The sequence below is a fragment of the Peromyscus maniculatus genome, chromosome 1 (genome assembly GCF_049852395.1).
Source record: "Peromyscus maniculatus bairdii isolate BWxNUB_F1_BW_parent chromosome 1, HU_Pman_BW_mat_3.1, whole genome shotgun sequence".
In the NCBI taxonomy this organism is placed as follows: domain Eukaryota; kingdom Metazoa; phylum Chordata; class Mammalia; order Rodentia; family Cricetidae; genus Peromyscus; species Peromyscus maniculatus.
In genome coordinates this window covers 22,202,522-22,230,513 of record NC_134852.1, presented here as the reverse complement: position 1 = coordinate 22,230,513, position 27,992 = coordinate 22,202,522, and the positions used below count along the sequence as shown (strand labels likewise).

General features: G+C 37.6%; 1 protein-coding gene across 3 annotated transcripts in view; it reads left to right on the top strand.

Annotated features, from left to right (window-relative positions):
• Positions 1-25,598, top strand: part of LOC107399882 (sulfotransferase 2A1-like) — a 33,702-nt gene extending 8,104 nt beyond the window's left edge. Inside the window, exons 4-7 of one of the 3 annotated variants that reach the window (XR_013051198.1) lie at positions 8,930-9,024; positions 18,543-18,720; positions 23,754-23,854; positions 25,463-25,598. Coding sequence is in view for 2 of the 3 variants with exons in the window: in XM_042261975.2 (XP_042117909.2) it covers positions 8,930-9,024; positions 18,543-18,680 (233 nt within the window). In the remaining variant the exon portion in view is untranslated. The other 2 variants (XM_042261975.2, XM_042261997.2) reach the window with 2 other exon arrangements.
• The last annotated feature ends 2,394 nt before the right edge of the window (positions 25,599-27,992 follow it).

The following is a 27,992-nucleotide window of genomic DNA, read 5'->3' as shown; positions in this document are numbered from 1 at the left end:
TTATTGAGAAACTTTGCATCTATGTTAATCATAGATCTTGGTAGATAGGATATTTTTGTGTGGTTGAATATTTGTCTGCTCTTTGGATCAAGATGATACTTCAAAAAATACTTTGGTAATAAGCCTTATTTTCCTTCTTTTATGTAACAGTTCAATAATCCTTGTGTTCTCCGAATGTCTGGAAAAATTCATCTGGTCTGAACATTTCTCTTTCTTTAGAGATTTTTCATTACTTTTGCAAACTTGGTGTTCTTATAGGCCTTAGAGTATTTTTATAACAATTTTTATTGATTCCTTTGGGAATTTTTATCACACATATCAGTCCCACTCATTTCCCTTTCCTTTCATATCTACCCTCCACCCTTGTATCCTGTCACATAAAAGATAATAAAAAATGAAAAAACAAAAACAAAAAAACAAATATCTCACTGACCTCTCTGGGGAATGACAAGCTCTGCTGTCAGTCAGCAGTTTTCTCTCATACCAGTCACAACTGTCACATCTCCAATTCTGGCATTCTTGTCACTGTTCACTCCTCTGTATTCCCCATCTGCCCACCTCATATTTGTTTATTATAGTTGCACTGGGTGCTGTTGTGTGTCACACCACATACCCTTTTGTCCAAACAGCTTTAATTTCAAATGTTCATTGCAATAAATGGCTGGTCTGGTTCAGGGCCTCTGGCTTCTGCTACAACATTAATACTGGACCCTCATCCAGACTCCTCTCAGATATCCTACTATATCTCAAAATCAAGGAAATCCTGTGGCCATGGTTCCACAGGACCAGCTCTTTCCATCATCTCCAGCAGCTCATAGACAGGGTAGATGTTGGAGAGAGCCAACTAAAGGCTGAGGATTTGAGTTTCAGTGGTAGCTGAGTTGTTCAGCCTCAGTTTTTGCTGTGCCCTCCCTTGGCTCCTGAGGCAGCAGATGAGAGGCAGGGTTGGGCCTGAGTTTTTTACAGGTTTATTTTATGTTATGTGTAGAAGGGATTTCTTGCATGTATGTGTGTTTTTTGGATATGTGTCTTGTGCTCACAGAGGCAGGAAGATGGCATTGTGAGCTATCATGTAGGTACTGGAAACTGAATCCTGACCCTCTAGAAGAAAAGTAATTATTTTTAACTGCTGAGTCTTGTCCCCACATCTACATATTTAAAATTTTAAAATGTCATCTTAGTTTAATTTAGATAGGTTTTAACCTATGGATAAATTAATCCATATATTTTAGATTTTCTGGTCTAGTGGAATGATTTTAATGTAAACTTTAATAATTCTTTGAATTCACTGGTGTTTCTCATAATGAGTGATTCACTTTTCATGACTTAACTGTATTATCTTTTGCTCTTTCTCTTCCTTTTCTTAGTTTATCCATGGTAATATTTTATTTGTGCTGAAATGTGATGATATTTTACTTTTGTATTAATGAATAAAGTTTATCCTGAGACCAGAGAAAATAGCAAGCCATTTTAAGTAAACAAAGAAGTCTGCCAGTGGTAGAACATGCCCTCAATACTATCACTTAGCAGGCAGGGTCTCTGTGTGCTCAAGGCCACACTAGAGAACAGAGCCAAGCATACTGACACATGCCTTTAATTCCAGTACCAACCATAGAGGCCTGGAGGTCTGTACAGATAGAAAATGACTGTGCTGTGTAGGAAGAGGAAGTGAGGTTCTGGGTCAGAGACCAATCAGATGGCAAACAGCAAGTCATAGAAGACTGGGTAGATAGGAAGTCACTATCTATGGAAGCTGCAGAGTTGGTGAGTTTAGGTTGGCCGGTGGCTTTCCCTAGTTCCCTGATCTCTCTAAGGCTTTTACACCTATATTTGAATTCTTGTTTTTTTCTTTAATAAGACCATTTAGAAATTCGTCTACATTTATCTAAAGTTTTGTCAATATTATTTATATGTTGAAAGAACAAATTATTTTATTGACTCTCTGGATTTGTTCAGTTGCTGCTGCTGTTTTCATTTCACTCTTTTTTTTAATGTCAGTGTTTTCTTTCCAGCTATTAATTTTGATGTTTGATGTATTCCTTTTCCAAAGCCCTAAGGTGGTTCATTAGCTAATTCATTAGAAATCTCTTTGACATTATAATGTAGTTAATTTGAACTTTAAACATCCCTGTTGGGGCATTTTTTGTTGGATCCCATAGGTGAAAGAATATTGTGGTATTTTTATTTCATTTCATTGAAAGAGTCTTTCCATTCTTGATTTCATCAAGGACTCATTCATCATTAAGTTGTGAGTTGTTTACTCTCCATGAGTTTGTTTATGTTTATGTTCTAGAGTTCTTCTTATTTATTTGTAGTCATTTTATAGTTTTGGGGTAGAACATAAGGAATTATTTCATTTCCCCTATGTTTGTTAAGATGTTCTTTGTGACCTTGTATGTGTCTATTTTACAGAAAGTTCCATGCACTTCAGAGAACATGGTGTATTCTTCAGTGTTTGGGTACAATATTCCATAGATGTCTTTTAAGACCATTTTACTGTGATGTCAGTTAATTCCATTTATTTTCTATTGGGATGAAGTGTTAACTATTGGAAATGAAAGTACTGTGATGCTTGCCTATGATTTTACATCTAGTAGTTTTTTCTGTGCATAACTGGGTGAACCAGTGTCTGTAATTGACCAGTTCTCCCCATGAATTGTTCCCGTAAGCAGTAGGAAGTAATGTTTATCATTGCACAATAGATTTCAAGTCTATTATGTCAGATTAGATCAGCAAGATGTCCCTGTTTTCTATCTCCATTTCCACAGAATCTCTTTTTTTCCATTATTTCATTGTAAGGTTATAGCTGTCTTATATGATGATCTACAATAAATATAAACACCCCAGTACTTTAATCCAATGTCCTACACTGTGTCTTTTGATTAAGGATTTGGCACTATTAATATTCAGTTACTAGTGTGTACCTGTTGTTTTCTGTGTCCCTGCCTGCCGGTAGTCAGGGCAAGTCTCTTCCCCCTAGTGTCCCCCAAGTAAACACAAACTGTATCACCTAATGGCTTAGGCTTCTTGATAGCTGTTCTTATATCTTAAATTAACCCATCTCTATAAATCTATACCTTGCCACATGGCTTGTGGCTTACTGGCACTTTACATCCTGCTTCCCATAGCGAGCTGGCAACATCTCTCTGACTCAGTCTTCTCCCACCCAGCATTCTCCTCTCTCCTTGTCTGGCCTACACTATGTTTCCTGCCTGGCTACTGGCCAATCAGTGTTTGTTTTATCAATTAACCTGAACAACATATATTCACAGTATACAGGACATCCCATAGCACTTGAGCTACACTAGTGAAAGATGTGAGTTTATTTCTCTCATTTTGATGATTTTACCAAGGTGATTGAGTTGTTTCCTTTTTTTTTGTTTTGTTTTGTTTTTTGTTTTTCAAGACAGGGTTTCTCTGTGTAGATTTGTGCCTTTCCTGGAACTCACTCTGTAGACCAGGCTGGCCTCAAACTCACAGAGATCTGCCTGGCTCTGTCTCCTGAGTGCTAGGATTAAAGGCGTGTGCCGCCGCTGCCGCCACCACCACCACCACCCGGCAATTTGTATTCTCATTTAACTATTGGTCTAGTTTGCTTTATGGTCTCTGTGATAAAAATACTGTTGCCAGAAGCAATACAGGGGAAGAAATTTTTTATCTGGCTTAAACTTCCAGGTTACAATTATCTATGGGAGAAGTCAGAGCAATTTCTCCAGAAGGAACTGAAGCAGAAAGCATTTTACTAATCTGCATGTTAACTTGTTCATGTCATATGCTGAGCTGTCTTTATCATAAAATCCATTCACAGCAACCTATGCTGTGGGCCCTAACACACTAATCGTCAATCAGGACAACAACTCAAATACTCTGTCACCAGCCAAACTGAAGTATTTTGTTTGTGAAACTCATTTAATATTGTAATGTATCATTAAGAAATACATATTCATAGTTAATCATCGATGATAATCAAACTTGTAGTCATGTTAGTTGTCTAGATATAAATAGATATATTTCAATTATATATGTAATCTTCAAACAGTTCAAAGACCTACAGAATATGGCATTTAAAATGTTTTAAGAAATTTGACTTTCCGGACATTGAGACATGTCTGCTCCTGGCAGCACAAATCTACTTCAGAGAAGATAATGGGCATTGAAAAAATTCATCATGAAGTTTGCTTTCTTTGTTGCAAAAGTTAGCCACTGGACAAAAAGCTGCCTTGACTACTGGATAATATGTTGTATAAAGTGGACATGCAGGACCCATAAAAGGTGAACACTGAACTTTGAAAGATAAGATGGTTTTTCAGGTTCCTACTTAACAGATGAGACTGTCAGACATTCCACAGGACACAGAAAGAAGCAACTGAGAGACACTAGGCCTATGGACTGAATAAGGATGCTCTAGAGTTGCAGGTAACATCCAGGTAGCCAGCTCTCCCTGTCATTCTAATTTTTTTGGAACTTGCATACAATGTATTTCTTGTTTACTTAAGTAATATATCCTTCTGTGGTCTTTGATGTAGTTGAAGACTAGATAGTTCTAATTATAATTTCCCTTGGTTATGATAAAGATAAATTACATATGAAAACTTAGACTCACAAATGTAGGACAGATTGAATATTTTCTTTAATTTTACAAAATACAAATAGACTAGATATTGTAACTGTAATTACTGCTTGATAACTCTTTTGTTATTTGTAATTTTAATAGTTTAAAGTTAAAACCTTTCTTTTCTTTAGACAGAAAAGGGGAAATGGTGAGGAAATATCATTCTGTATGCTGTGAATAGGTGTTGCTTTGATTGGTTGATCAATAAAGCCATTTGCCCTATAACAAGGCAGCTTAGAGGCAGGCTGGAAATTAAAAGAGAGAGACAGGAAGGTAGAAGAGATGCCAGTGAGCCACCCAAGGAGCAACATGTAATGGGATGCAGTTAAAGCCACAGAACCAGTGGAAATACACAAATTAATAGTTATGGGATAATTTAAGATATAAAAAGTAGCTAGCAAAACGTTTAAGCCATGACCATGCAGTTATAATTAATATAAGCTTCTGTGTGTTTACTTGGGAGATATGGGTGAGAGAGATGTGTCCCTACCTCCAGAAGGTCAGGACACAGGAAATCTGCCAACTACAGCCTTGTTGGCATACACTTTGTAATTCATGTCTCCAAACAAATAACTTTTAAAAAAACATCCAAAGCAGAAATGCTATTAATTATTATCAATATTTCACAATGGCTTGTTTTTGGTGCACTCACTAACATGCTTTTGGTTTTTTTGGTTTTGAAACAGGATCTGTTATATCCCAAGTTGACAAGAAATTTGTCATGTAATTGAAAATTACACTGAATCCCTGGTTTTTGGGCTCTCCCTTCTTAATTTTGGCATTACATATGTGTGACATAACATTTCATTTGGTTTCTAGCTTTTCCTTTTATGCATGCATGTATTTGTGTTTATGATGATGTGTATGCAAATGTGAGAATGTATGTGTTCTTATGCTAAAGCCAGATGATATCAGGTGTTGAACCTTGATTTCTACCTTGTTTTAGACAATCTTCTTGTATCCCTGTGTGTGGAAAATTGGCAGGACCTAAGCTTGTAGGCAAATCTCCTTTTGCCACTTCTTATGTCAAAGAAGGGTTACTATGTTTAATAAAATAAACTCAGGTCTTGTGACATACAAGGCAGTTGATTTCCATTGAGTTATCACATGAGCCCAGCTTTCAACCTATTTAAGTGACTTAATTTTCTCATATATTATGCAATTGACTTTATCTCTACACATTCTCTGTAGATCATTTATCACCACCAGGTTTCAAAAATCTTAAATTCATTGAATTCATGTATCCTACTGCTCTGACACTAACTTAAGTCTTACATTCTCTCCTGACTTGATTCAGTTGGTTCTTCAGATAATTGGGAACAACACAAGCCTGCAATGGAGGGTGAGGCAGGAAGAGACAGCACAACTAGACCAGGAACAGTTAAGACACTCTGACTATTGAAAACACATTAAAGTAATACTAGGAATGTAAATGAAGCATTGGGTTGAATGTGGAAGGTTATGCCTTGAGCATCTCTAGCTGTCTATGTTTTGGTGTATTTGGTCTTAAGGAGTCACTATCCACAAGTTGTAGAACCTAAGAGGTGAATTATTGGTGAAATTATTAATGCCACTCCACATAGTTAAAAGGGAGGTTTATCTTGTGGGGTAAATTACAAGTGAAGGGATAGTTTTCAGGGTCTGGAAAAGGTGTGGCACAGTCCGGCAGTGTTCTCTGGAGAACTCTGCTTGGTCTACCTCCAGCGACCATGGTCCAGGAACCAAGAAACCCTATGCATCTGGATCTCAGGTCTTCAGCATCCTCTCTCAGCCCAGACTTGTAGGCATAACCATTACAGATGCCTCAATGGTGGTTGGAACTTGCAGGTCAAAGATGGAATGTATACCCACTACAGTGTATGTTAGTGGGAAGACATCTCCCTCAGAAGGGGTTAATAGGGTTCTCCAGACATGATGGTAATATAAAGTCCCAAGCTGGACATGCTCAGAATGCTCTCGCTGCCTTAATTGTTGTGATCACTTTTTACCAACTCATGCCTTTGTCACTGCTACATGCCAATAGGATGTCTCCTCATGGCATCAGTAGTAAATCTGTGAGGTGATGAGTTTACTAATGAACTGGATTTTATCTGCTTATTAACAGTGTGTGTATGGCAAATGGTATCATTGAAATGATGACTAGCTTTGAGGAGCTCAAGGATTGAAGAGGAAGCCATGGAGTCAGCAAACTAATCACTTAACTTGACTTTTCTATCTGAGGGTATAAAATTTAATTTGCTGGGGCCAACAAAGGAAGAAATGTGCACAAACATCTATATTTCTCCATCATTTTCTCTTTATTCTTCCTCTATGTTTCTCTCACAGCTTATATATCTGAAGAAAATCTCTCAGGCAATATAAAACTACAATGTGGATACATTCTATTTTTCAAGTGCATGATTACCATGAATACAGTTAGAAAACATGATTTCCAATTTCCCTCAAAATGATTAAACATCCTACATATCATGGATGTAAAACAAATTATCCCAAGATCATGCATACATTCATATCCAAGCAACTTTGTATAGATTAACAGAATATAAGCAAGTAAGATATATTTCTCAGCCATTCTTTCACTACCAGGCTGAATTTTGTAGTTACAAAGGAAGGATTTTATTACTTATCTCAAATGATAACTTTGTAAACAATCTTAAAAGAATCACAAACCTAAATTATTATGTATGAAAAACAATCAGTCTTCTGTGTTTTAAATACTCAGATTGTGTATTCCTTCATCAATAGCTTTTTTGTATCAGGAAGCAGAGGGAATAAATGGGCATTAATTAACCATTGTCTTTGAATTAATTATCAGGATTTAAGGAATTAATCATCATCTTGGATTGCCAAACCATCTTAACAAGAAAGATCCATCCGCAAGTAATAACTAGGCTGCTTTGTTCTTGTTTCTTGACCTCAATGAGTCCCTCACTCAACTATGTTCCTTTATAAACTTTAGATGGTTTCCCCAGGTTTTTCATCTCAAAGTTATTAACAAAATATCTTTTCCTATCTGTAAGTCACATTGAAAGCTTTCTTTTCACTATGATGCACACTGAAGCCCATGTCACATCTCCCAACATTAAGATTAGAAGAACTTGAGCTAGCTTAACTTCTGGGACAAAATTGTGTTGTTGTTCATTTTTCCTCTTTTGGGTGGTCTACCACCCAGCTCCCAAGTGTATCATACAAGGAGGCTTATTCTTACTTGTAAATACCTGGGGTTAGTTTGACTTGTTTCTTGCCAGCTTTCTTTAACTTAAACTAGCTCATCTAACTTTTGCATCTGGGATTTTCCCATTCTCTTACATCTGTAAATCTTACTCTTACTCTCACTGGCACTGGCTGTGCATCGGGTTGGCTAAATCTGATGTATTCCTTCTTCTCTCTCATTCATTAATCTTTTTTACTCCCAGAATCCTATATATTCTCTGCCTGACAACCCCTCTGTCCTTTCTCATGCCTCAAAATTGGCTTCAGATCTTTATTAGACCATCAGGTGTTTAGACGCGTACAATAACACAACTTCACAGAGTTAAACAAATGCAACATAAAAAAGTAACATACTTTAAAATAATATTCTACAACACAATTGTATTTCTTAATCATTAACTTAAGCCACATTCTAAATGGATCCTCAAAAAAACTAGGTATGTGAAATTTCCTTGTTCTTATTTTCTTTCCTCTGCAGCCCATGATTTATCATGGGCAGGGGAAACACCATATCTTGCTTTTGACTTTATGAGTTTCCCCACTAAACTAAACTCTATCATAATCAATTACTATATTTATTAAATAACCCAAATCATCAAAATCTCATTTAAACTGACACTATTATATTGTATAAAACCATTGCTCTAAACAGAATAGCTTAGGAGGAAATCATTTTTATAATAATCCACAAATTAAAATGCCCAGTAGAATGGGATATTTCCTGGAGATAGTCATAATAAATTAAGGGAAGTGGGGATCTTCCCACATGCATTCACACCTTGCTAGATACCATAGGAAAATAGCAGTGGCATAAATGTTAAGGTGCAACATTAGCAAAAGTCATTCTAGAGCCAAAGCCTTTGGGGCCTCATCTATCTGAGACTCACCCATTAGAACTTTCCTTTCTGGTGGACCAACCTACTGATATTCAGTTGCCACCTACTGCTCCTCTGACATGGCTACATAAAATATCACATTAAATGCTTTAAATACTGATTCGGTTTTTCTTAGTAAAGTTGTCTGCCATTTACAGAATGTGGTTAATAATAAGCAGACCTTAATTTTATTCTTTGTAATCAATAATTTCCTTCCCCTTTCATACAGTGCCATATGGATCATGGTTTGAGCACACCCGTGACTGGCTGTCTATGAGGAAAAATGACAACTTCCTGTTACTCAGCTATGAAGAAATGAAAAAGGTAACTGTCATTCTTACAGCAATCACAAAATCCTTTAGCAGTTCACCCCATGTAGCACCCCACGTTGTTCAGTATCCCTATTCTACCTACTCTGTCACTGTTAGGCTCATGAAGAGTAAATGTGAGATTACACCCTATTTCCTTTGTTAAGGTGGTCTGTAATTTACTCTCCAGCTTCTTAGTCCACCCTACTTGACCCTGAAGTAGGTTGGGGTAGCTCAAACGTCTTCTAGTGGTTTTTCAATTCTGTCAATTCCTAACATTTGGATCTATACATATAACTATCTACCTATCTATTGGTCCATCTAGCTATCTACCCCTGATACCCTTAGTCTTCAGACTATTTGCACACCCAATTATTTATACATCTGGACGTTTCAAGCATATACCCAAGAAAAAGTTTTTCCACTATCTTCACTAACTTTATCTTTTTTTCTCTCCAGTCTATATCTCTCCCATCAAATTTCTAATTATTTAAAAACTATAAACTGCTCCAAATTAAAATCAACTACCCCTACACTTGCTGTAAACCATATAAACTTGATGTTTCTGATGGAATTCCAAACTGGCCTGAGCCTCTGGCTTTAACCTGTCTAAAGCAGTCTGTACATTGCCTGCCTGAGTTTGTCCCTGTAAACCTGGATAGCAATAAAAACAGATGTCTCCAAGTCTTAACTCAACACCTTCCATCCAGCCTTTGATAAGCACTCCAAACATCCAAGGTCCTGACAACACCATTGTAATTTCAGCTAAGAAGCAGCTACAGAATGTGGCTTCATATGTGTTTTTTCTCATGCTGAGGTGGAGTGCCTTGTTTTCTACATGTCCTCCCTCCTCTTTGGCTCTTACACTTTCTTATTCTGAGGAGGAGTTCTTGGAGCCACAGAGGGAGGGATTTAGTGGAAACATACAGTTAAGAACTGATTTGTTCAAAAGTATCCACTCTGTGTAATGTCTGTCTGAGGGTCTCTTTTCTTGCCAGCTTCAGGAGAAACCTTCTCTGATGATGGCTGAACAAGGCACAAATCTGAGCATAGTAGTATATCGTTATGAGTCATTTTGTCACTAAATTGTTAGATCAGTATTACTTACCTTTACACTAGGTCCCCAGGCTATCTAACCATTGGTCAGCAAAGCTGTGTCAGGTATGGGTTCCATCTCATGAAGTGGGCCTTAAGTAAAATAAATTATTGGTTGTCTCCTCCCACGAGCTTTGTGCCAACATTACTCTAGCATATCTCGCAGGACAAAATTGTAGATCAAAGTATTTGTGACTGGATTAATGTTTACACTTCTCTTTTGATAGTATGCACAGTACCATCCTTTAATAAAGATGATGGAATGCAGAGCTGAAAGCTGTATATAATCACCAGCATCTCCATGTTTGATGAGTGATAAAGTGCTGTCTTCAGCAATGAGTCCTTGATGTCAGTTTGTGGAGAGCAACCTATAGACTTGACAAAGGCTTGTGTTAAGGATCCTGTGGAATCCCTCTCACCAAGAACTCATTAGATATAAACCAATACCAGAACTGGAGGCTTCCTTTGGTGACAAGAGATGGTCATTCGGAATACAATCTCCACCATTATTAGATAATATTTTTTTAGATTGTCATCATATGTGTATGTATTTTAAGAAGTTTTATTGTACTAGATTTCCATACAATCACTGATGTATTCCTTAATTTTAACTGTCACTCCTCATATTCCCTCTCTCCCTCAGTCCCTCTCCTTTTCTCCTCCTCATTTGATTATCCCATTCCAGGACTTGCCTATCCATCCATAACTTGTTCTCCATGTTTAGTTCTTTCATTATGATTATGAGCTGAACAGACTTATTTTCCTGATGTTGTCTGTTGTCTATTTTGAGTTCTACCTATTTTTTTTACTTTGATAGGCATATCCTTCTTTAGGTTAGAGAGTTATATTCATGATTTATTTTTGATTTATTTTTACTTAATTTTGTTTTTCTCATCCAAACCAAAATTCCCCTCACTCTCCTCTTCCTGCTTCCTCCAACACTACCCCCACTCACTCCATTCCCCTCCACTGTTACTCTTCAGATACTGGTGGGCCTCCAAATCATTTCAGGCAGCCATGGTATATCAAATAACAGGGTGACTAGTCTCTTCCTCTTCTATTATGGTTGGATGAGGTAATCTGGTATCAGAAAAGGGTGTTGAAAGTAATCAAGAGTCAGACTTCCCCTGCTCTCATTATTAGTAGTTTCACATGAACACTAGGCTACATAACTATAAAATATATGCTCAGCACCTATATCAGTCTCATGCAGGTCTGTTGTTGTTTGTTCAGTCACTGTGAGCCCCTATGAGCCCAGATTAGTTGATTCTGTGGGGTTTTTTTTTTTGGTGTCTTTGTTATCACTGGGCCCTACACTCCAGTCTTGCCCTGTTCTGAAGTGTATTTGTGAGCTCCACCTAATGTTTGGCTGCAGTCTCTGCATATTTTTCCATCAGTGGCTTTGTGATGAAGCCAATGTGATGACAGTAGTACTAAACATCAATCTATACAAAAAAGCAGTATATCATTTCATTGACTTCCTTTGCCATTCATATTTTGCTATCCTAAATCTCTGGGGTATACTGCCTCTGGGTGCTGGCCCACAAAGGGGAGCCCTTCTCAGGAGATGGGTCTTTGCTTTGCCAGTCATTACTTGTTCATTCCCCCAAATGCTGCCACATCTTTACCCAAGCAAATTTTGTCAGCAGGACAGATTGTAGGTTGAAGGCTTTGTGGCTGGCCTGGTGTCCCAGGCTTCCCACGGGAAATCTTGCCTGGTTAGAGGAGATGGCTAGTTCAGCTGCCATATTCTATGTTACTATGTCACCCTCATCGATTCCTGAGGGTGTTTCCATTGCTCTAGGTTTCCATCTCATCCCAGTGATGCCACCATATTCCATTGTCTCTCCTAATTCTCTCTCAACCCATCCTCCACCCACATGATCCCTCCTGTTCCCACATCCTTTTTCCCTTCAAAGACTCTCCCCCATCCACTAGCAATGTCCATTTTACTTCCTCACAGCGACATTCATGAATACCACCCCCCCACCCCCACCCCAGCATACCTAGTTATTTAGTTTCTCTTGGTCTGTCAGTTGTAGCTTGGTTCTCCTTTACTTCCTATGTATTAGTCATTTATGATTGAGCACATACCATTCTTGTATTTCTGTGTCAGAATTGCCTTAATCATGACTATCTTTTCTACATCCATCAGTTTGCCTTCAAATTTAATGATGTCATTGTTTTTAACAGCTGAGTCTATAATAGATTTTTTGTATCCATTATTCTATTGAGTTTATTTACAGTTTCTGACTATTGCAAATAAAGATTCTATAAACATAGTAGAACAATGGTCCTGTGGTACGGAGTGTTTTTAAGCATATGCCCAGAGTGGTATGGTATAACTGAGTCTTGAGGTAGATCGATTCCCAAATTTCTTAGAAACTGCCATATTTATTTCCAAAGTGGCTGTATAAGTCTGCACTTATCCCACCAGCAGTGGAGGAGTGTTCCTCTTGTTCCCCGTGTTCTTCCTCATAAATCTGTCAATGGTAATTTTGATCTTAGCCATTCTGACAGGGGTAAGATAAAATTTCAGTGTTGTTTTTAATTGCATTTCCCTGATGGCTAAGGATTTGAATATTTCTTTGACTATTTCTCAGCCATTTGATGCACCCCTGTTGAGAATTCTCTATGCAAATCTGTACTTCATTTTTAAATTGGATTGTTTATTTTATTGATATCTAGTTTTTTGTGTTTTTTATATGTTTTAGGTATTGCACCTATGTCCAGTGTGGAAGTGGTTAAAATCTTTTCCCATTCTGTGAATGGCCTTTTGTCCTATTGAGAGTTTCCTTTGCCTTACACAATTGTTTCAGTTTTATAACATCTCATTTATTAATTCTCAGTGTTATTGCCTGCTCAATTAGTATTCTGCTCAGGAAGTTGTCGTTGGTTTCAATGTGTTCAAGGCTATATCCCACTCTCTCTTTTATCAGGTTAAATGTATCTGGATTTATGTTGATGTCTTTGATCTTCTTGGACTTGATTTTTGTTCAATGATAGATACGCATTTATTTGCATTCTTATACATTCAAACATCCAGTTTTACCAGTGACATTTGTTAAAAATGCTGTTTTTTCTATTGTATAATTTTGGCTTCTCTGTCAAAAATCAACTGTCCAGAAGGGAAGTCCAGGGCAGGATGTGAGCTCTTGTCCAGAAGGGAGGTCCAGGTCAGGATGTGAGCTCTTGTCCAGAAGGGAAGTCCAAGGCAGGATGGGAGCACTCTCTGGTCCAGATGGGAAGTTCAGGGCAGGATGGGAGCTGGGAGCCAGTCTGAGGAAGTGGCTGGGGTCTCCAGCAGATGGCCATGGGGGCAGGGCGTCGAGGTTTGGAGAAGGGGATCCTTCCCGGTAGGGCTAGAAGGGGACCTGCCTGGTGGCCAGCACCTGGGGCCAAGTTAGGCAGGTCTTCCCAGGAGTAGCTGGTGCCCAGGGATTGGGTCTGGGTTGTTCCCAGATACTCACCTCTGGTCCAGAAGGGAAGTCGGGGCAGGATGGGAGCTGGGAGCCAGTCTCTAAGTTTCAGGAAGTGGCTGGGGTCTCGGGCAGATGGGCCTGGGGGCAGGGAGTGGAGATTGCAGGGGCTGCCCTGGGGAGGGGTGCTTGGAGAAGGGGATCCTTCCTGGTGGGGCTAGAAGGGGACCTGCCCGGTGGCCAGAACCTGGGGTAAAGTTGGGCAGGTCTTCCCAGGAGTGGCTGGTGCCCAGGGATGTACTCACTCATAGGAGGATATTAGATGTGGAATAAGGATGACTGGACTGCTACTCACATCACCAGGGAGCATACCTGGAAAACATGACCCCAAGAAAGACACAGGGATTGCCCAATGATGGAGAAATGGATGAGATCTACATGAACAACCTGGACATGAGTGGGAGCAATGAAGGGTGAGGGTTGAGGGAAAGAGAGCGGGAGATCCCAGCTGGATCAAGAACAGAGAGGGAGAACAAGGAATAGAAGACCATGGTAAATGAAGACCACATGAGAAAAGGAAGAAACAAAGTGCTAGAGAGGTCCACAGAAATCCACAAAGATACCTCCACAAAAGACTGCTGGCAATGGCCGAGAGACAACCAAGACTGACCTACTCTGGTGATGGGATGGCCAAACACCCTAATAGTTGTGCCAGAAACCCCATCCAAGGACTGAGGAATCTGGATGCAGACATCCACGGCTAGGCCCCAGGTGGAGCTCCGGGAGTCTAATTAGCGAGAAAGAGGAGGGTTTATATGAGCGAGAATTGATGAAACCAAGATTGGATAAAGCACAGGGACAAATAGCCAAACGAATGGAAACACATGAACTATGAACCAAAGGCTGAGGGGCCCCGAAATGGATCAAGCCCTCTGAATAGGTGAGACAGTTGATTGGCTTGATCTGTTTGGGGGGCATCTAGGCAGTGGTACCAGGTCCTGGACTCATTGCATGAGTTAGCTGTTTGAAACCTGGGACTTATGCAGGGACACTTGGCTCAGTCTGGGAGGAGGGGACTGGACCTGCCTGGACTGATTCTATCTTGTCAATCTCAGTCCTTGGGGGAGGCCTTGCTCTGGAGGAGATGGGAATGTGGGGTGGGCTGGGGGGGAAGGGGAGGGGGCAGGAAGAGGAAGAACAAGGGAATCTTTGGCTGTTATGTAGAACTGAAAATATTGTAAAATAATAATAATAATAATAATAATAATAATAATAATAATAATAACAATAATAAAGAAAAAAAGAATGAAAAAAATCAAATGTCCACAGGTGTGTATTTACTTCTGGGTACTGGATCTTATCAAAAGAACAATCTCTCTGTTTTTAATGCCAAAAGCATATGAATTTTATTACTAGTACTTTGTGGTATACCTTTAAATCAGGTATAATGATATTATTTTCTAGTCTAAAATTGCTTTAGCTATCCTTTTTTTATTTTTTCTTTTCTTTTTTTTTTCACTCTAAATCTCCGTGCTTTAATAGTATCCAGAAGTGGCAGAGAGAGATGCTCAGCTTCTTAGGAATGTTGAAGGAAGTGCAGAGTGGACAGCACCTGTCTTAACTGTGATGCCAAGTGCAGCCTCTGTTCTGGACTATGTGCTGCTCCGGGAGTTACTTTTCCCAGGTCTTGCCACTTTGGGCAACCTAGTAGCACTGGGCTGGCGTGGCATCCTCTGGATGGGTCCTGCATGGCTTCCACATTCTGCCACTATGGGCACACTTCCAAGAGTGGGGCCACTTCTGTTTCTTCCTATTCAGAGGGCCTGATACAGTTGGGGGCCCCTCAGCCTTTGGCTCATAGTTTATGTGTTTCCATTTGTTTGGCTATTTGTCCCTGTGCTTTATCCAACCTTGGTTTCAACAATTCTTGCCTATATAAACCCTCCTCTTTCTCACTAATTAGACTCCTGGAGCTCCACCCGGGGCCTAGCTGTGGATGTCTGCATCCAGATCCCTCAGTCATTGGATGGAGTTTCTTGCAAGACTATTAGGGTGTTTAGCCATCCCATCACCAGAGTAGTTCAGTTCCGGCTGTCTCTCAACCATGGCCAGCAGTCTATTGTGGGGGGTATCTTTGTGGATTTCTGTGGGCCTCTCTAGCACTTTGTTTCTTCCTTTTCTCGTGTGGTCTTCATTTACCATGGTCTCCTATTCCTTGTTCTCCCTCTCTGTTCTTGATCCAGCTGGCTCTCTTTCCCTCGACACTCGCCCTTCATTACTCCCACTCATGTCCAGGTTGTTCATGTAGATCTCATCCATTTTTCCATCATTGGGCGATCCTTGTGTCTTTCTTGGGGTCATGTTTTCCAGGTATGCTCCCTGGTGATGTGAGTAGCAGTCCAGTCATCCTTGTTCCACATCTAGTATACTCCTTATTTTCTTGTCCAAGATTGCTTTAGCTATCCTGCTTTATTTTCATACAAAGTTGAGTATTGTTGAGTATTGTTATTTTCTGATCTGTAAGAATTGTGTTAGAATTTTGATGGGGATTGCATTGAATCTGTAGATTGCTTTTGATAAGCTGACAAGTTTTACTATGTTAAACCTGATGATCAATGAATATGGGAGACATTTCCATGTTTTGAAATCTTCTCCAGTTTCTTCCTTCAGAGTCTTTAGGTTCCTGTCATACAGGTTTTTCACTTATTTTCTTACAGTTACACCAAGGTATTTTATCTTACTTGTGGCTATTGTGAAGGGTTTTTTTTTAGTTATTATGAATAATTTGATGATGGCTATTGGTTGCAATATATTGCCTTTAGTATGTATAGGTATGTCTCCATATCCCTGATCTCTCAAAAATATTTATCATGAAGGAGTGCTCCTGTTTGTCAAAGGATTTTTTTTGCATCTAATAGAATGATCCTGTGGCGCTTTTCTTTCAGTTTGTCTATATGATGGATTTAATTAACATATTTTCAAATGTTGAATCATCCTTGCATCTCTGGGATGAAGCCCACCTAACCAGTTTGGATTATCTTTTTGTTTTCTTGCATTCAGTTTGTGAGTCGTTTATTGAGTATTTTACATCTATGTTCACAAGGGAAACTAGTCTGTAATTCTATTTTTGTTTTTTCTTTGTGTGGTTCAGATATCAGGGTAACTGTGGCCTCACAAAATAATCTGGCAATATTCCATCTATTTCTATCATGTAGAATAATTTGAGGGGTATACTTATTAGCACTTCTTTGAGTGTCTGGTAGAATTATGTACTAAAACAATCTAGTCCTGGCTACTATTGTTTGGGAGACTTTTAATGACTGCTTCTATTGCCTTGGGGATTATGCATCTATATAAATTGTTTTGAACTTCATATAACTTCAGTAAGTGATATATAACACAAATGTTGTTCACTTCTTTTAGATTTTCCAAGTTTGCAGTGTACACATTTTTGAAGTATGACCCAATGGTTTTCCTAATATCCTAGGTGTCACTTGTTATGTCTCTCTTTCCATTTCTGATTTTGTTAATTTGGATATTCTCTCCCTGCCTTTTAGTAAATTTTGATAAATGTTTGTCTACCTTGTTGTTTTTCCTCAAAGAACCAACTTGAAGTTTCATTGATTGTTTGCATTGTTCTCTTTGTTTCTATTATATTGATTGTAGTCCTCTATTTGATTATTTCCTGAATTCTTTATAGTATTTGAAATATATTAAGGATAAACAAAAACAGAAACATTGAATCATTCCAGAATAATTTGCTCTCTTGATTTTATCTTCCAGGGGTAGAAATTTTCCATGTAAAAAGCAAAGCCATCCATCACATACTTTATCTTTTGAGAAATATTTAAATATTTATTGTAAAATTCAATTTTTCCTGGAAACTTCATTACCCACCTCTGCTGCATGCTTATTCATTTTCCCATAAGTCTCCTTTCCAACATTCAATGCACTATTTTCTGTTATTGCCATGGTTGTTTACCTTTACATTAAATATTAACAGAATCTGTGATAAAATATGTAATAAAAGTTTAGAGCCAAAAATTCCTTTATGAGCCCATGTGTAGGGCTTGGATTACAAGCAAAGTCTTCCTTATTCCAAAATTTTGCATTCTTATGACCATCTTAGAATTGACCCAGTTGTGGCAGTGCACAGTTATAATGCCAGTCCAGGGGTCTGAGGTAAAAAGAATGTGAATTTGATGCCCATCTAAGTAATAGCATGAAATCACAATTCAAAACAAAATAAAATATTGGCAGTAGTCCCAAGTAAAAATTATTGAGAACATTTTTATGAGTATTTTAAATCTGTGTTATTCTCAGTTACCCATAGGAAAAAGTATCATTTGGCATAAACATGAACCTCCATCAAATTATTTGTGCATATTGTCTTCATTCACCTTGACTGCTTTCTAGAAGTATTTGTATAAGTATCTTTAAACTTCTGAGCACAGGTTGGGTATGGTGGTGCACACCTTTAATGCTTGCACTTAAGGGGAAAAGACTCTTTGTGTTTGAGGTCAGTCTGGTCTCCACAGCAATTTTCATCAGACCCAGATAGGACTCCCTCCATAGGATACTGTCTGAAGACAAACATCCCATTGTATTTAGTCGGTAGGTTGGCATACACCTGTGAATATAGCAATAGACAGTTAAAGACAAGATGATCAGAAGTTGATGGTCTTCATTCAATACAAAGTAAATTTGAGGACATTCTAAGTTATATGAGACTCATCTAATGTCAACTCCCCCATAAAAAAAATCACAGCTTCTGTATTTTAGGGGCCAGAGATCAGTCAAATTGCAAGCGGACTAAATATACAAATGTTGTATGTGACTCTTGCCCTCTTTACAAAGCCTGTTTCTTTCCTAAACCCGATTGAATACTTTCTCATTTCATGGTGCCATTTCATTCTTCATGTTTCTTTTTCCATCTTCCATCTGTAGTCACCTTCTCTGCTTCTGCTCTCTCACAGTTATCTAATTATTACCCTCATTTTTGTTTTCATTCTTCTTCTAGAATACAAGGGGAACCATAGAGAAGATCTGTGACTTCCTAGGAAAGAAACTGGAGCCAGATGAGCTAGATCTGGTACTCAAGTACAGCTCCTTCCAAGCCATGAAAGAAAACAAAATGTCTAATTATAGTCTTGTCTGAGAAGTTGTGATTACTAAAGGTTTGGTCCTCACGAGAAAAGGTGAAGAAACTCTTAGTCCCAAAATATGTCAGAATATGTGGAGGGTTTTTTGTTCCAATGACGCTCTAAGAAATGGGCATGAATGTGTCAACAGTCATTGCTAATCTCTCATAGTTTCTCAGAGACATTCCAGGGGAATCCTTCCATGGTGATGACATGGACTTCAGAAACTGAAAAGATTGATTTTTTTTTAGGGAGATGAACTTAGGATATTAGAGGGTTGTGTCCAATATCATCAATGGAAAATGAGAGACATGTTTTTGTGAGTCTTTGTTAGGTTCTCTGTATCGTATTCCTAAACTCTAAAGAAAATGTTTAATGGAAAGAACCAAAGATATATATTGGATGATAACCACAAAATACACTTCCATTCACTGCTGGAAAAGATGTCCAAGATCAAGATTGCTGATCCACTACAGCCTAAGAGTAGAATTTATATGGACTAAGTGAATTTTCCTCCAGTGTTAAAATATGATAGCACCGTGATTTGTCCCTGGTGTTCCTCTGGTGACACCTGTGTGAGAAACTGCATGCTCCAGAACCAGCTCTCATGTCCTTTGGCTAATGCCGGAGTGTGAAATAGTACAACGTGGGATTTTTCTTACTGGTAGTAAACAAAGGATGATCCCAATCGGGAATTGTGACATTTTTATTTATTTATTTTTTTGATGGTCATGTTCTGTTTTGAAATAACCTCTGTGTATTTCATTTATTTTCTTTTACCTGGCGATCTCTGAGCAGGCTTCAGATTTTGACAGTTGATGAAAGATACGACAAGCATTAATGTGTGGATGAAAAGCTTGGTGAAATTCTGAGTGAAGTTTTAGTTAAAGTTGGTTGAACTTGGGATTGACTGGGAGGCCAAAGATTTAAAAAGCAGAAGATTCTCTCAAGAAACAAGTGAAAATAGTGTGTTGTGTGTATGTGAATGAGAATTTGTAAATGTTGAATTCTAGGCTCCGACAATCATTGTCAGTGCAGATCAAGCTGCAAGTATTTATGTTTTAAAACTTAAATTATAAAGCTAGTTACATTTTTCTAACAACTAGTTTTAATGTTTATGAGCATATTTTACCTACATTACCTTTTCAGGATGTTGAGAAAGATGCATCACAAGCACAGGCTGGAGGCTGGGGGCTAGATGGTTTTGAGGAAGAGGTCTTGGTGGACTCTTTCATAGAGCAAAGGGAAGCAATGCCTTCTGGAAATTGAGCTAAGTTTTAATCTAGTCTTTAAGATTAGAAGTCAAAAACAAAAATATTAAGGAAATGAAAACCTAATTGATCTTTGAAGCATTGTTATGTGGAATTGAGTGGGACTTTTGAGGCCTTTCTTCCAGAAAACAAGGACTTGGTTGTCAGGCCTATATTAGGCCTAAACCTTGGTGCCATGTATTTGTACTTAAATCATTTCAATGGAAATTGTCTTAGTGATTGGAACTTCTAGTGCAGTTTGGATTTCTTCCATTTGAAAAATGTGATATTTGCATGGGATTGCTTGAATCTTGTTTTCTAGTCCCTCCCCATCACCACCCTCATAGCCTCATAGTCTGAAGGTAGATTTTTCTCTTGATAAAGGAACAAAAAAGTGAACATCTTGTTTGTAAATTGGTATCTAGTAACTAGTGGTAAACTTGAAATGGTAGAATTCTTTAAAGCCTAATTCTAGGTAGCCTTAGGAAAATGTATCTTAATTATTTTTGAACCTGTATTTACCTTGTTTTTTTCAAATATCTTAAGTTATATTTTCTTTTTCAGAGCTGCTTCTTATTTGGGGCTACTTTTTTTTTTAAATTGAGGTGTAATTCATAAAAAGGTACATTGTTTTGATGAGACTTTTTACAACTGTGGCTGGATGTCTTTCTTTAGTGTTCCAAGAAGAGCCATTTTACTTTTTTAGAGTTACTTTTTAAAGTCATGAGGTCAACAACTTGGACTACTATGCATGTAAGTGCTAATGCAAATTAAAGCCCAAGTTGACCTCCAGCAGCAGTTCATTCTATGTTGACAGTGAGAGAACACTTTGCCTGTTAGGATACTGTTACTCGTGGACTGAAATGCTGAAGAAACCCCTCCCCCTATTTTGTTTTTTGCAAAAATCAAGGTATATTCTAGAGTTTCCTAGTTGACCTCAACAGATAAACTGAGCTGATAGTTTTAGTTCAGAAATGATCTGAATGTAGATTTACAGTCTACGTGTACAGCTGGCTAAGTGAGATTGCTTTCACAGTTCTGCATGTATCCCATCGGCTCCCCATTAGTTACTGAACTCTTAAAACTGGTATTGTAACATTACCACAATGTTTTGCGCCAATTTTATAAACTTTACAGTGCAAAAAAAAAATTGGATGGAATCAAGCTGGGGTATTAAGTTTATGTGTTGCTGTATAGGCTTTATTGCCACCTGCAATGGAACAGGCCCTTGCAGTGCTATGTTGCTAGAGATGCATGTCAACTTTATTTGATTCCATATCACTCAGATTCCTCATTATTAATCAGCTCATTGTACAGCCCTGGGAAAATAATGCTTTTTGTCAAAACAACTTTAGAACTGTGGTTTTCTCAGTCCATAGACATTCTAGTATACACCAAACTGCTGTCATTTTCAAAAAATTGCTTTCTTGGGAGTACAACAGCTATATACTGGAGTAAAAATTGGTTACCGTTGCAATGCTACATGAGCACAGCTCTATGGTGGCAGACAAAACAGAGCTCTCGTAAGAATTTATAGGAGCTCCTATTTGAGCAGCTTTAAAAGAACAATTTCTGAGAGAGAGAGAGAGAGAGAGAGAGAGAGAGAGAGAGAGAGAGAGAGAGAGAGGATTACCTTGATTTTCTGTTCCCCCTGCCTCCATTTTTTAAGTGTTGAAATTACAGATATGGGCCACTGCAGCTGGCTCCACTTTTTTTGTGCTTTTGGTAATTACGTATTATGTACACTAAGAACGAAGTAAGTACCTAAACATGCTATGTGAAAGTTAACTTTTCAGATATAACCTAGCCAGAGATTAATATTCTATAGAAATAAAAAAATATATATGATGGCATTTGCCAAGCTAAATTTGGATTGATTCATGATCATAGTTACTGTCTTTTTTTCTGAATTGTCTCCCTTGGAATGGGAATACCCATCTTCTCTATGTCTGTGCCGCCTCTCTATGCTATGACCAAATTATGGTTTCATAGCTGTGCAGTTGAAGAGTGACTGGCAAAATACACCACACAAAAATTAGTAAAGAATTGGTGAGGTGGGACTCAGGGTTGAAGAAGGAATGAGTTAGATGGGAGGTATTTGGGGACTACTAAAAACTTGGCTATAAATGCAGGAAGTGGAGAGTTATGCATTTAATTTTCCTCTTCCAATTACTTACATGCTTCATTCTTAATCTTCAGTCAGCCTCCAACCTACATGTGAGGATAAGGTCATAAGACTCTAAGGACATCAGGAATATATAGAGAGATGAGAAAGTTAAAGTCATTAGTGTATTGCATTTAATTTAGTACTCCTAGTATCCTAAGAAGAGGAAATTATACTCAGATTTGGGCACACAAAAATGCCAACTCAAGAAAATGATAATCTATACACTAAGGACTGATGCCTATGGGAGGGTCTACTGCCATTGACCCATAACCTCAGACTCCTGTACTCCAGACTGTATGGAGAGAGTTCTCTGTACAAGAACTGAAGTACTCAAGTAAGAAAAGAAATAGCCCATTATTGGTTTTCCTGTAATGAATAATAATTCTGCAGACATAAAAGGGTATGTGTATAAAAATAGCTTCAATGAAATGCCAAAACAAAAAGGTGGCTTATTTAATAGTGAAAGGCTACTGAAACTAACAAAACCTTTATCTGAGACACACTGGAGCAGATGAAATAGAATTTGAAACAAAATTACATGAGGAAAACTGTAATTTCCTCTTTTCCAGGTATGTTTTTCCAAAATGAGACCACATTGGGATTTTAGTTTAATCTCTTCTAAAACATAGTATTTTCATGTATTATATTTTTAGGAGGAAAATATATATTAGTTATTTCAAAAAAATGAATATGGCTCTAAAATCAGATGTGTTTTAATTATCATAGTGATCATATAAGACACCCATTTCTTTTGCATTTGAAGATAACTTTTATTCTGAGGAATTGTTTTCCTTGTATTAAACTCACTATAAGCCATGAATCCCACAGGAAACCAGGTCAATGAAGGGGGAGACAAACTTCATTACACCCCTCACCCTGATTCATGACTCCAGTATAGAAGTTGCTGAGATGCATATGTTGGGAAACATTTTGGAAAGAATAAGATGAATGAGGAAAATGTTGATCTTCTTAATTCCTGCATTCAATTGATTCCTTTTTAAATATGGAAAGTATGAGCAGATCAAAGGTTAATTCTAAAATTTGTTTCATTACTTACCATTAGATAACTAATCCTTAAACCATAACGCATGAAAAGTTTTGTTAAATGTTATACTAGCTTTGACCAAGATGAATTCTCTCAATTTATTTTTGTTGTCCTTTAGTTGCTTTTCTGAGGATACCAGAGAGATACATTTCCTTGCCTCTAGAGAGATACTCTGAAGAGCTGCTCTTTACATAGGAGATTCACTTACCTGGCTAGATGGGATTAATTTAGTTTAAAGCTCCAATGAAAAAATTTCCACAAATAATTTTGGTCATTATGATTCAATATTTAGATATTTCAGGAAATACAGACCAGAGAGATGTTCTGTTTACTTGACATACATTTTATAAAGACATTGTCACAATCAAGACACATGGGAGGAAATGTCTTCTGACAAACATCTAAGGTTTTAACCCTCATTAGTTCACAGTAGATATTTATTAGACAGAGTAATTGAGCCAGTAATCATTTTCTCTGGTGTAACAAAGAAGGTATTAAGAGAAACAGAGGGAAGAAGACCTATGGAGAAGCCCACTATGTGTAGGCCAAAAAATCCAGGAGGGTATGGACAAAAACATTTTATGAGACCTGTAGCCTCTGAAACTAAGAGGAAGTTCCTTTCCAACAGGAGTTAAGCCACTATGCATTAAGGTTTTACTGACCATGTACACATCGGAGTTTGAGGAGGTTTTTAGAAAGAAGCACTGAAGAAAAATATTTGCATGAAAGGTACACAAGATTTTGAGATGTTTGGACTGAGAACTTCATGTGTACACCTCCACAAACAGTATTCTCTCATCTGGACTGATTCATTCCATTTGGCAGACATATTGAATTTTCTGAGATTCTGGTAGCTCAGCATCCAGTCTGGCTTATGAGGATCAAGATTGCTGTGGGATACAATAACACATCTTGTTCCAATAATGAGTATTATAATGAAGCTGAAAGTAGCAATGGGCATTGATAGATTCCAGTATTAATAGATGACACTCTTATAGATATGGCAAGTAATGGTATATTATTTGACTATTGTGTATCAAAAATTTTATTTCTTTTAATGTGTACCACTGGGCATTTAAAGTTAACTTATGTGATACACAAAGATTGTATTTTAGTAAGGAAATAACATGACTTCTGTTGTCAGTCTTTTTGGCTTCAAATCTACATGCATCACTATACTGCTGGTAAGATCTCCTGGACTAATTTTTCTTCATCAGCAAAATGACAACAAGGCCGTAATCTTCCTTACTCATTCACTAATATTTTCAATAATTCCATATTGAGAATGTTTTTGTATGTCTGATACACTTTGATAAATGAAGCCTTTGATAATTTAAGAAATATTTTACTCTTCAAACATATTAGATGCATATTTCAAGCATGTTTAAAAAGAGAAAATTCATCAAAGTATCACAGCTATGAAATAAAATACAGAAAGGATAGGGCCTGTATAATTCTACATGGAAAGAAGATAGGAAGAGATGTTCACCATCACACAAATAAGGAAACAGACAAACAAGAAGTGACTTGTGGAACACATCAGCACTTCATGGATAAGGAACACATAATACAATGTGAGAATTTGGACTATTAGAGATATCTACGTCCAAGCCTAAAGACCTCCTAGAATGTGGTTATGAGAACCAAGGTATGGTTAAAAAAAATACTGGGAATGAAATCATCTTCATGCATTAGCAAACTCCATACTGACTGAAAACAGATATCCTGGAATGCTCTCAACAGGCAGTATTTTGTGTCTCTTGTATCTGTTGGAAATATCAAGATGACTGATATGGAGCTCACCATTGTGTGTATACCCAGCTCCATGGTATCTGATACCTTCAACCTCTGCAGGCATGGGCATTCATATGCAGCTACAGACACATAATTAGAATTAATTTTAAAGAGTGTTTTAAAAGTTGTGGCATGGTTTTCAGAACAGTTATAAGTAAACCCTAAAAGGAAGAATGAACGATTAAAGTGTGTGTGTTTAATTGAGATATGAAACTCTGTTTGAATTGATAGTATGATTGAAGGATGTCTAGTGAGAAGGAGAAATAATCTGGACATTAAAAATATAGATCCATTGTCCATGCTGTTAGATTGTGCAGTTGATATGTTGGTATAAGACATGGTTGACATTACTTACACAGAGATACAAGTCTGTTTGCATACTTTTCAAAACGTTAAGAATTGTTCTCCATAGAGTAACTGTTTGTTCTACTTTATTGACTGTGTGGTCCTACTTGAGCAGGTGGTAAAATCATGTGAAATAAGGAATGAGACAGATTTACAATCATCATTAACCCATCTGTGTGTCTGCTTCACATTTTCCAGGTGTGGCTGGGGACTGGAAGAATCACTTTACAGTAGCTCAAGCTGAAAACTTTGATAAAGTATTCCAGGAGAAAATGGCTGGTTTTCCTCCAGGACTGTTTCCATGGAAATAAATTCTTAAAACTTTAAAATCTTACATAGACACTGGTGTTTATTTTCCTGTCCTTATACATGTGACAGAGTGGGTATGGTCATAGAATACATCCTATTATTGAATTGTGTAGGTTTTTTTTCTAAAATGTATTAGTAGTAAAAATAGCAGTATTTATAGGGGTAGAAGTAGTAGAATAGTGGTGGTTGTTTTATGTGAATGTATGTGTGTTTGTGTGTGTGTGCATTGTGCATGTGGGTGTGCACATACATTTCTGTACGTAGTACATTTAGGGATGGGAAGAATGCATTGTTTCCCCATAGAATTGCCATTATGTGTGCTGTAAGCTCCTTTCTTTGTGTCCTAGGAACTAAATTCAGGTCTTCTATGAGGTAGTACAGTGCTCTTAAACTATGAATCATCTCTCCAGCCCAGAATCTTGTAGACTTGAGTCATCAAATATGTGTTCCTATTATGACTTGTTTACTATACATTGCCAGTTATGTCCAATTTGCTTCACAGAATTCCAGCTTAAAATAACCCTTGTAATATATGAAATACAAAACACACTACAGAAGTTTGTAGATAATTTTCAGTCTGTGTCATTTGGCCAAAAATTAATAAATTGTATTTATAGAGACATTCAAACCTAATTTAAGTAGTCTATGGTAGATCTTTATAAACTTACATTTCTGCTCACAATTGTATATTTGCATTTCAGTTTTTTCTTCTTTTTGGGTAATTTTTACTGGGTGTATACAATAATGGGTTTCATTAGGAAACTTTGGTTCATACATGCACATCATTGTCATTTTCTCAATATTACTCCACTACTGCCAAGTGCCATATGTTCACTTATGATAGTACTTTCTCCTCCCACACAGGGCCTCTCTGCTTGTGTGTCCTATAGACACACTTATATTTAAATATGGATGTTCAGAAAAACAAGTAATGCAATATTGTCTTTCCTTTTTATGAGTACAGGGAAGGTATTTCTGGTAGATAGGATGGAGAATACAGCCAGAGGCATATAGAAGAGTCCAGAGTAGAGAGAAAAAGTAGTAGACAGAACATGGCCAGCAGAATAGTCCAGGCTACTAAGTGGGGAGCAAGAAATCAGGAATAAAACAGAAGGAGCTGAGAGAAATTGGCCAAGAAGACCAGAAGAGCCAAGGGGGTTGTGGTCAAATTGGCAGGGTTATATACAAATCAGAAACTGGGGAATAAAAGTCTATGATCTGGAAATGTTTAGGATAGGGACTGGGGTGAGATGAGCAGAGAGGAGACAGGATACTGGATACTTGTGTGAACTCTGTAACAGGTATTTGCTGTGAGAAAATGGAGGCAAACATGTACTTTGGTACTCTAATAGGCACCAATTTAGCCATTTATCCTGAGTTTCTTTTTTTGCCCTGTCATACCAGACTTTTTGTTGATGATAAAGAACTATGTAATCTGTTCTGTAATGGTATTTTCATGACCTGGCAAGTTTGAAGTGCTAATCAAAGGTTGGGAGGAAGGAGAGAAGTTAAGACTTGGAGACATATGTTTTGATTGCTTCCTAGGTTCTGAGGGAAAACCTTGGGCAAGCAAAGTGCTGAGAGCTTTAGAGCAGTCTGAAAATTCTGGTTAAAGTCGGAGGCTTAGGCTAGTTTGGAATTCCTTCAGAAACATCAAGTTTACATGGTTTATAGCAAGTTTAGGGGTAGCTTATTTTAATTTGGAGCAGTTTATGTATTTAAAATAATTAGAAAGCTAATGGGATAGATATAGACTAGAGAAAGAAGATAAAGCTAAAGAGCATAGTGGAAAAACTTTTTCTTGTGTTTACAAACTTCCAGATCTATAGGTAGTTGGGGTGTGGAAGTAGTCTGAAGACTAAGGGTAGCAGAGAAAGTTAGCTAGATGGAGAGATAGATAGATAGATAGATAGATAGATAGATAGATAGATAGATAGATGCCAAATTTAGGAATTGACAGTAGGTAAGTAGGGAAGCTTAAGCTGGTGAGATTGACAGGAGTATTTATCTAAAACAGAAGTTATGACAGATGGATCCAAGACATAAATCCTTGAAACTTAATTAATCAATTAAGAAACTTAATATCTTAAGTGTACACAATGAGATGACAATTTTGGATATATTAGCATTGCTACTGCTTATAATCTATACTGAAATTTTCACTGTTGAAAAATCAGTTAACAGGTGTAACACAAATTGCTAAATGGTCTTATTAATAAAAAAAATCCCAGTGCCAAATATTGACATAAAAGTTGAAAGATCAGAGAAACAAAACAAGCCAGATACATTCTTAACTCCACGAAATCCTCAGCCTCAAGACAGACTTCTTGTTTATTCAGGCCTTGTATACCCTTTTCTGCCCTGGAATCTTACTTCCTTGGAATAAAGGCTTGTATGTATGCTTCCCAAGCAAAGACAT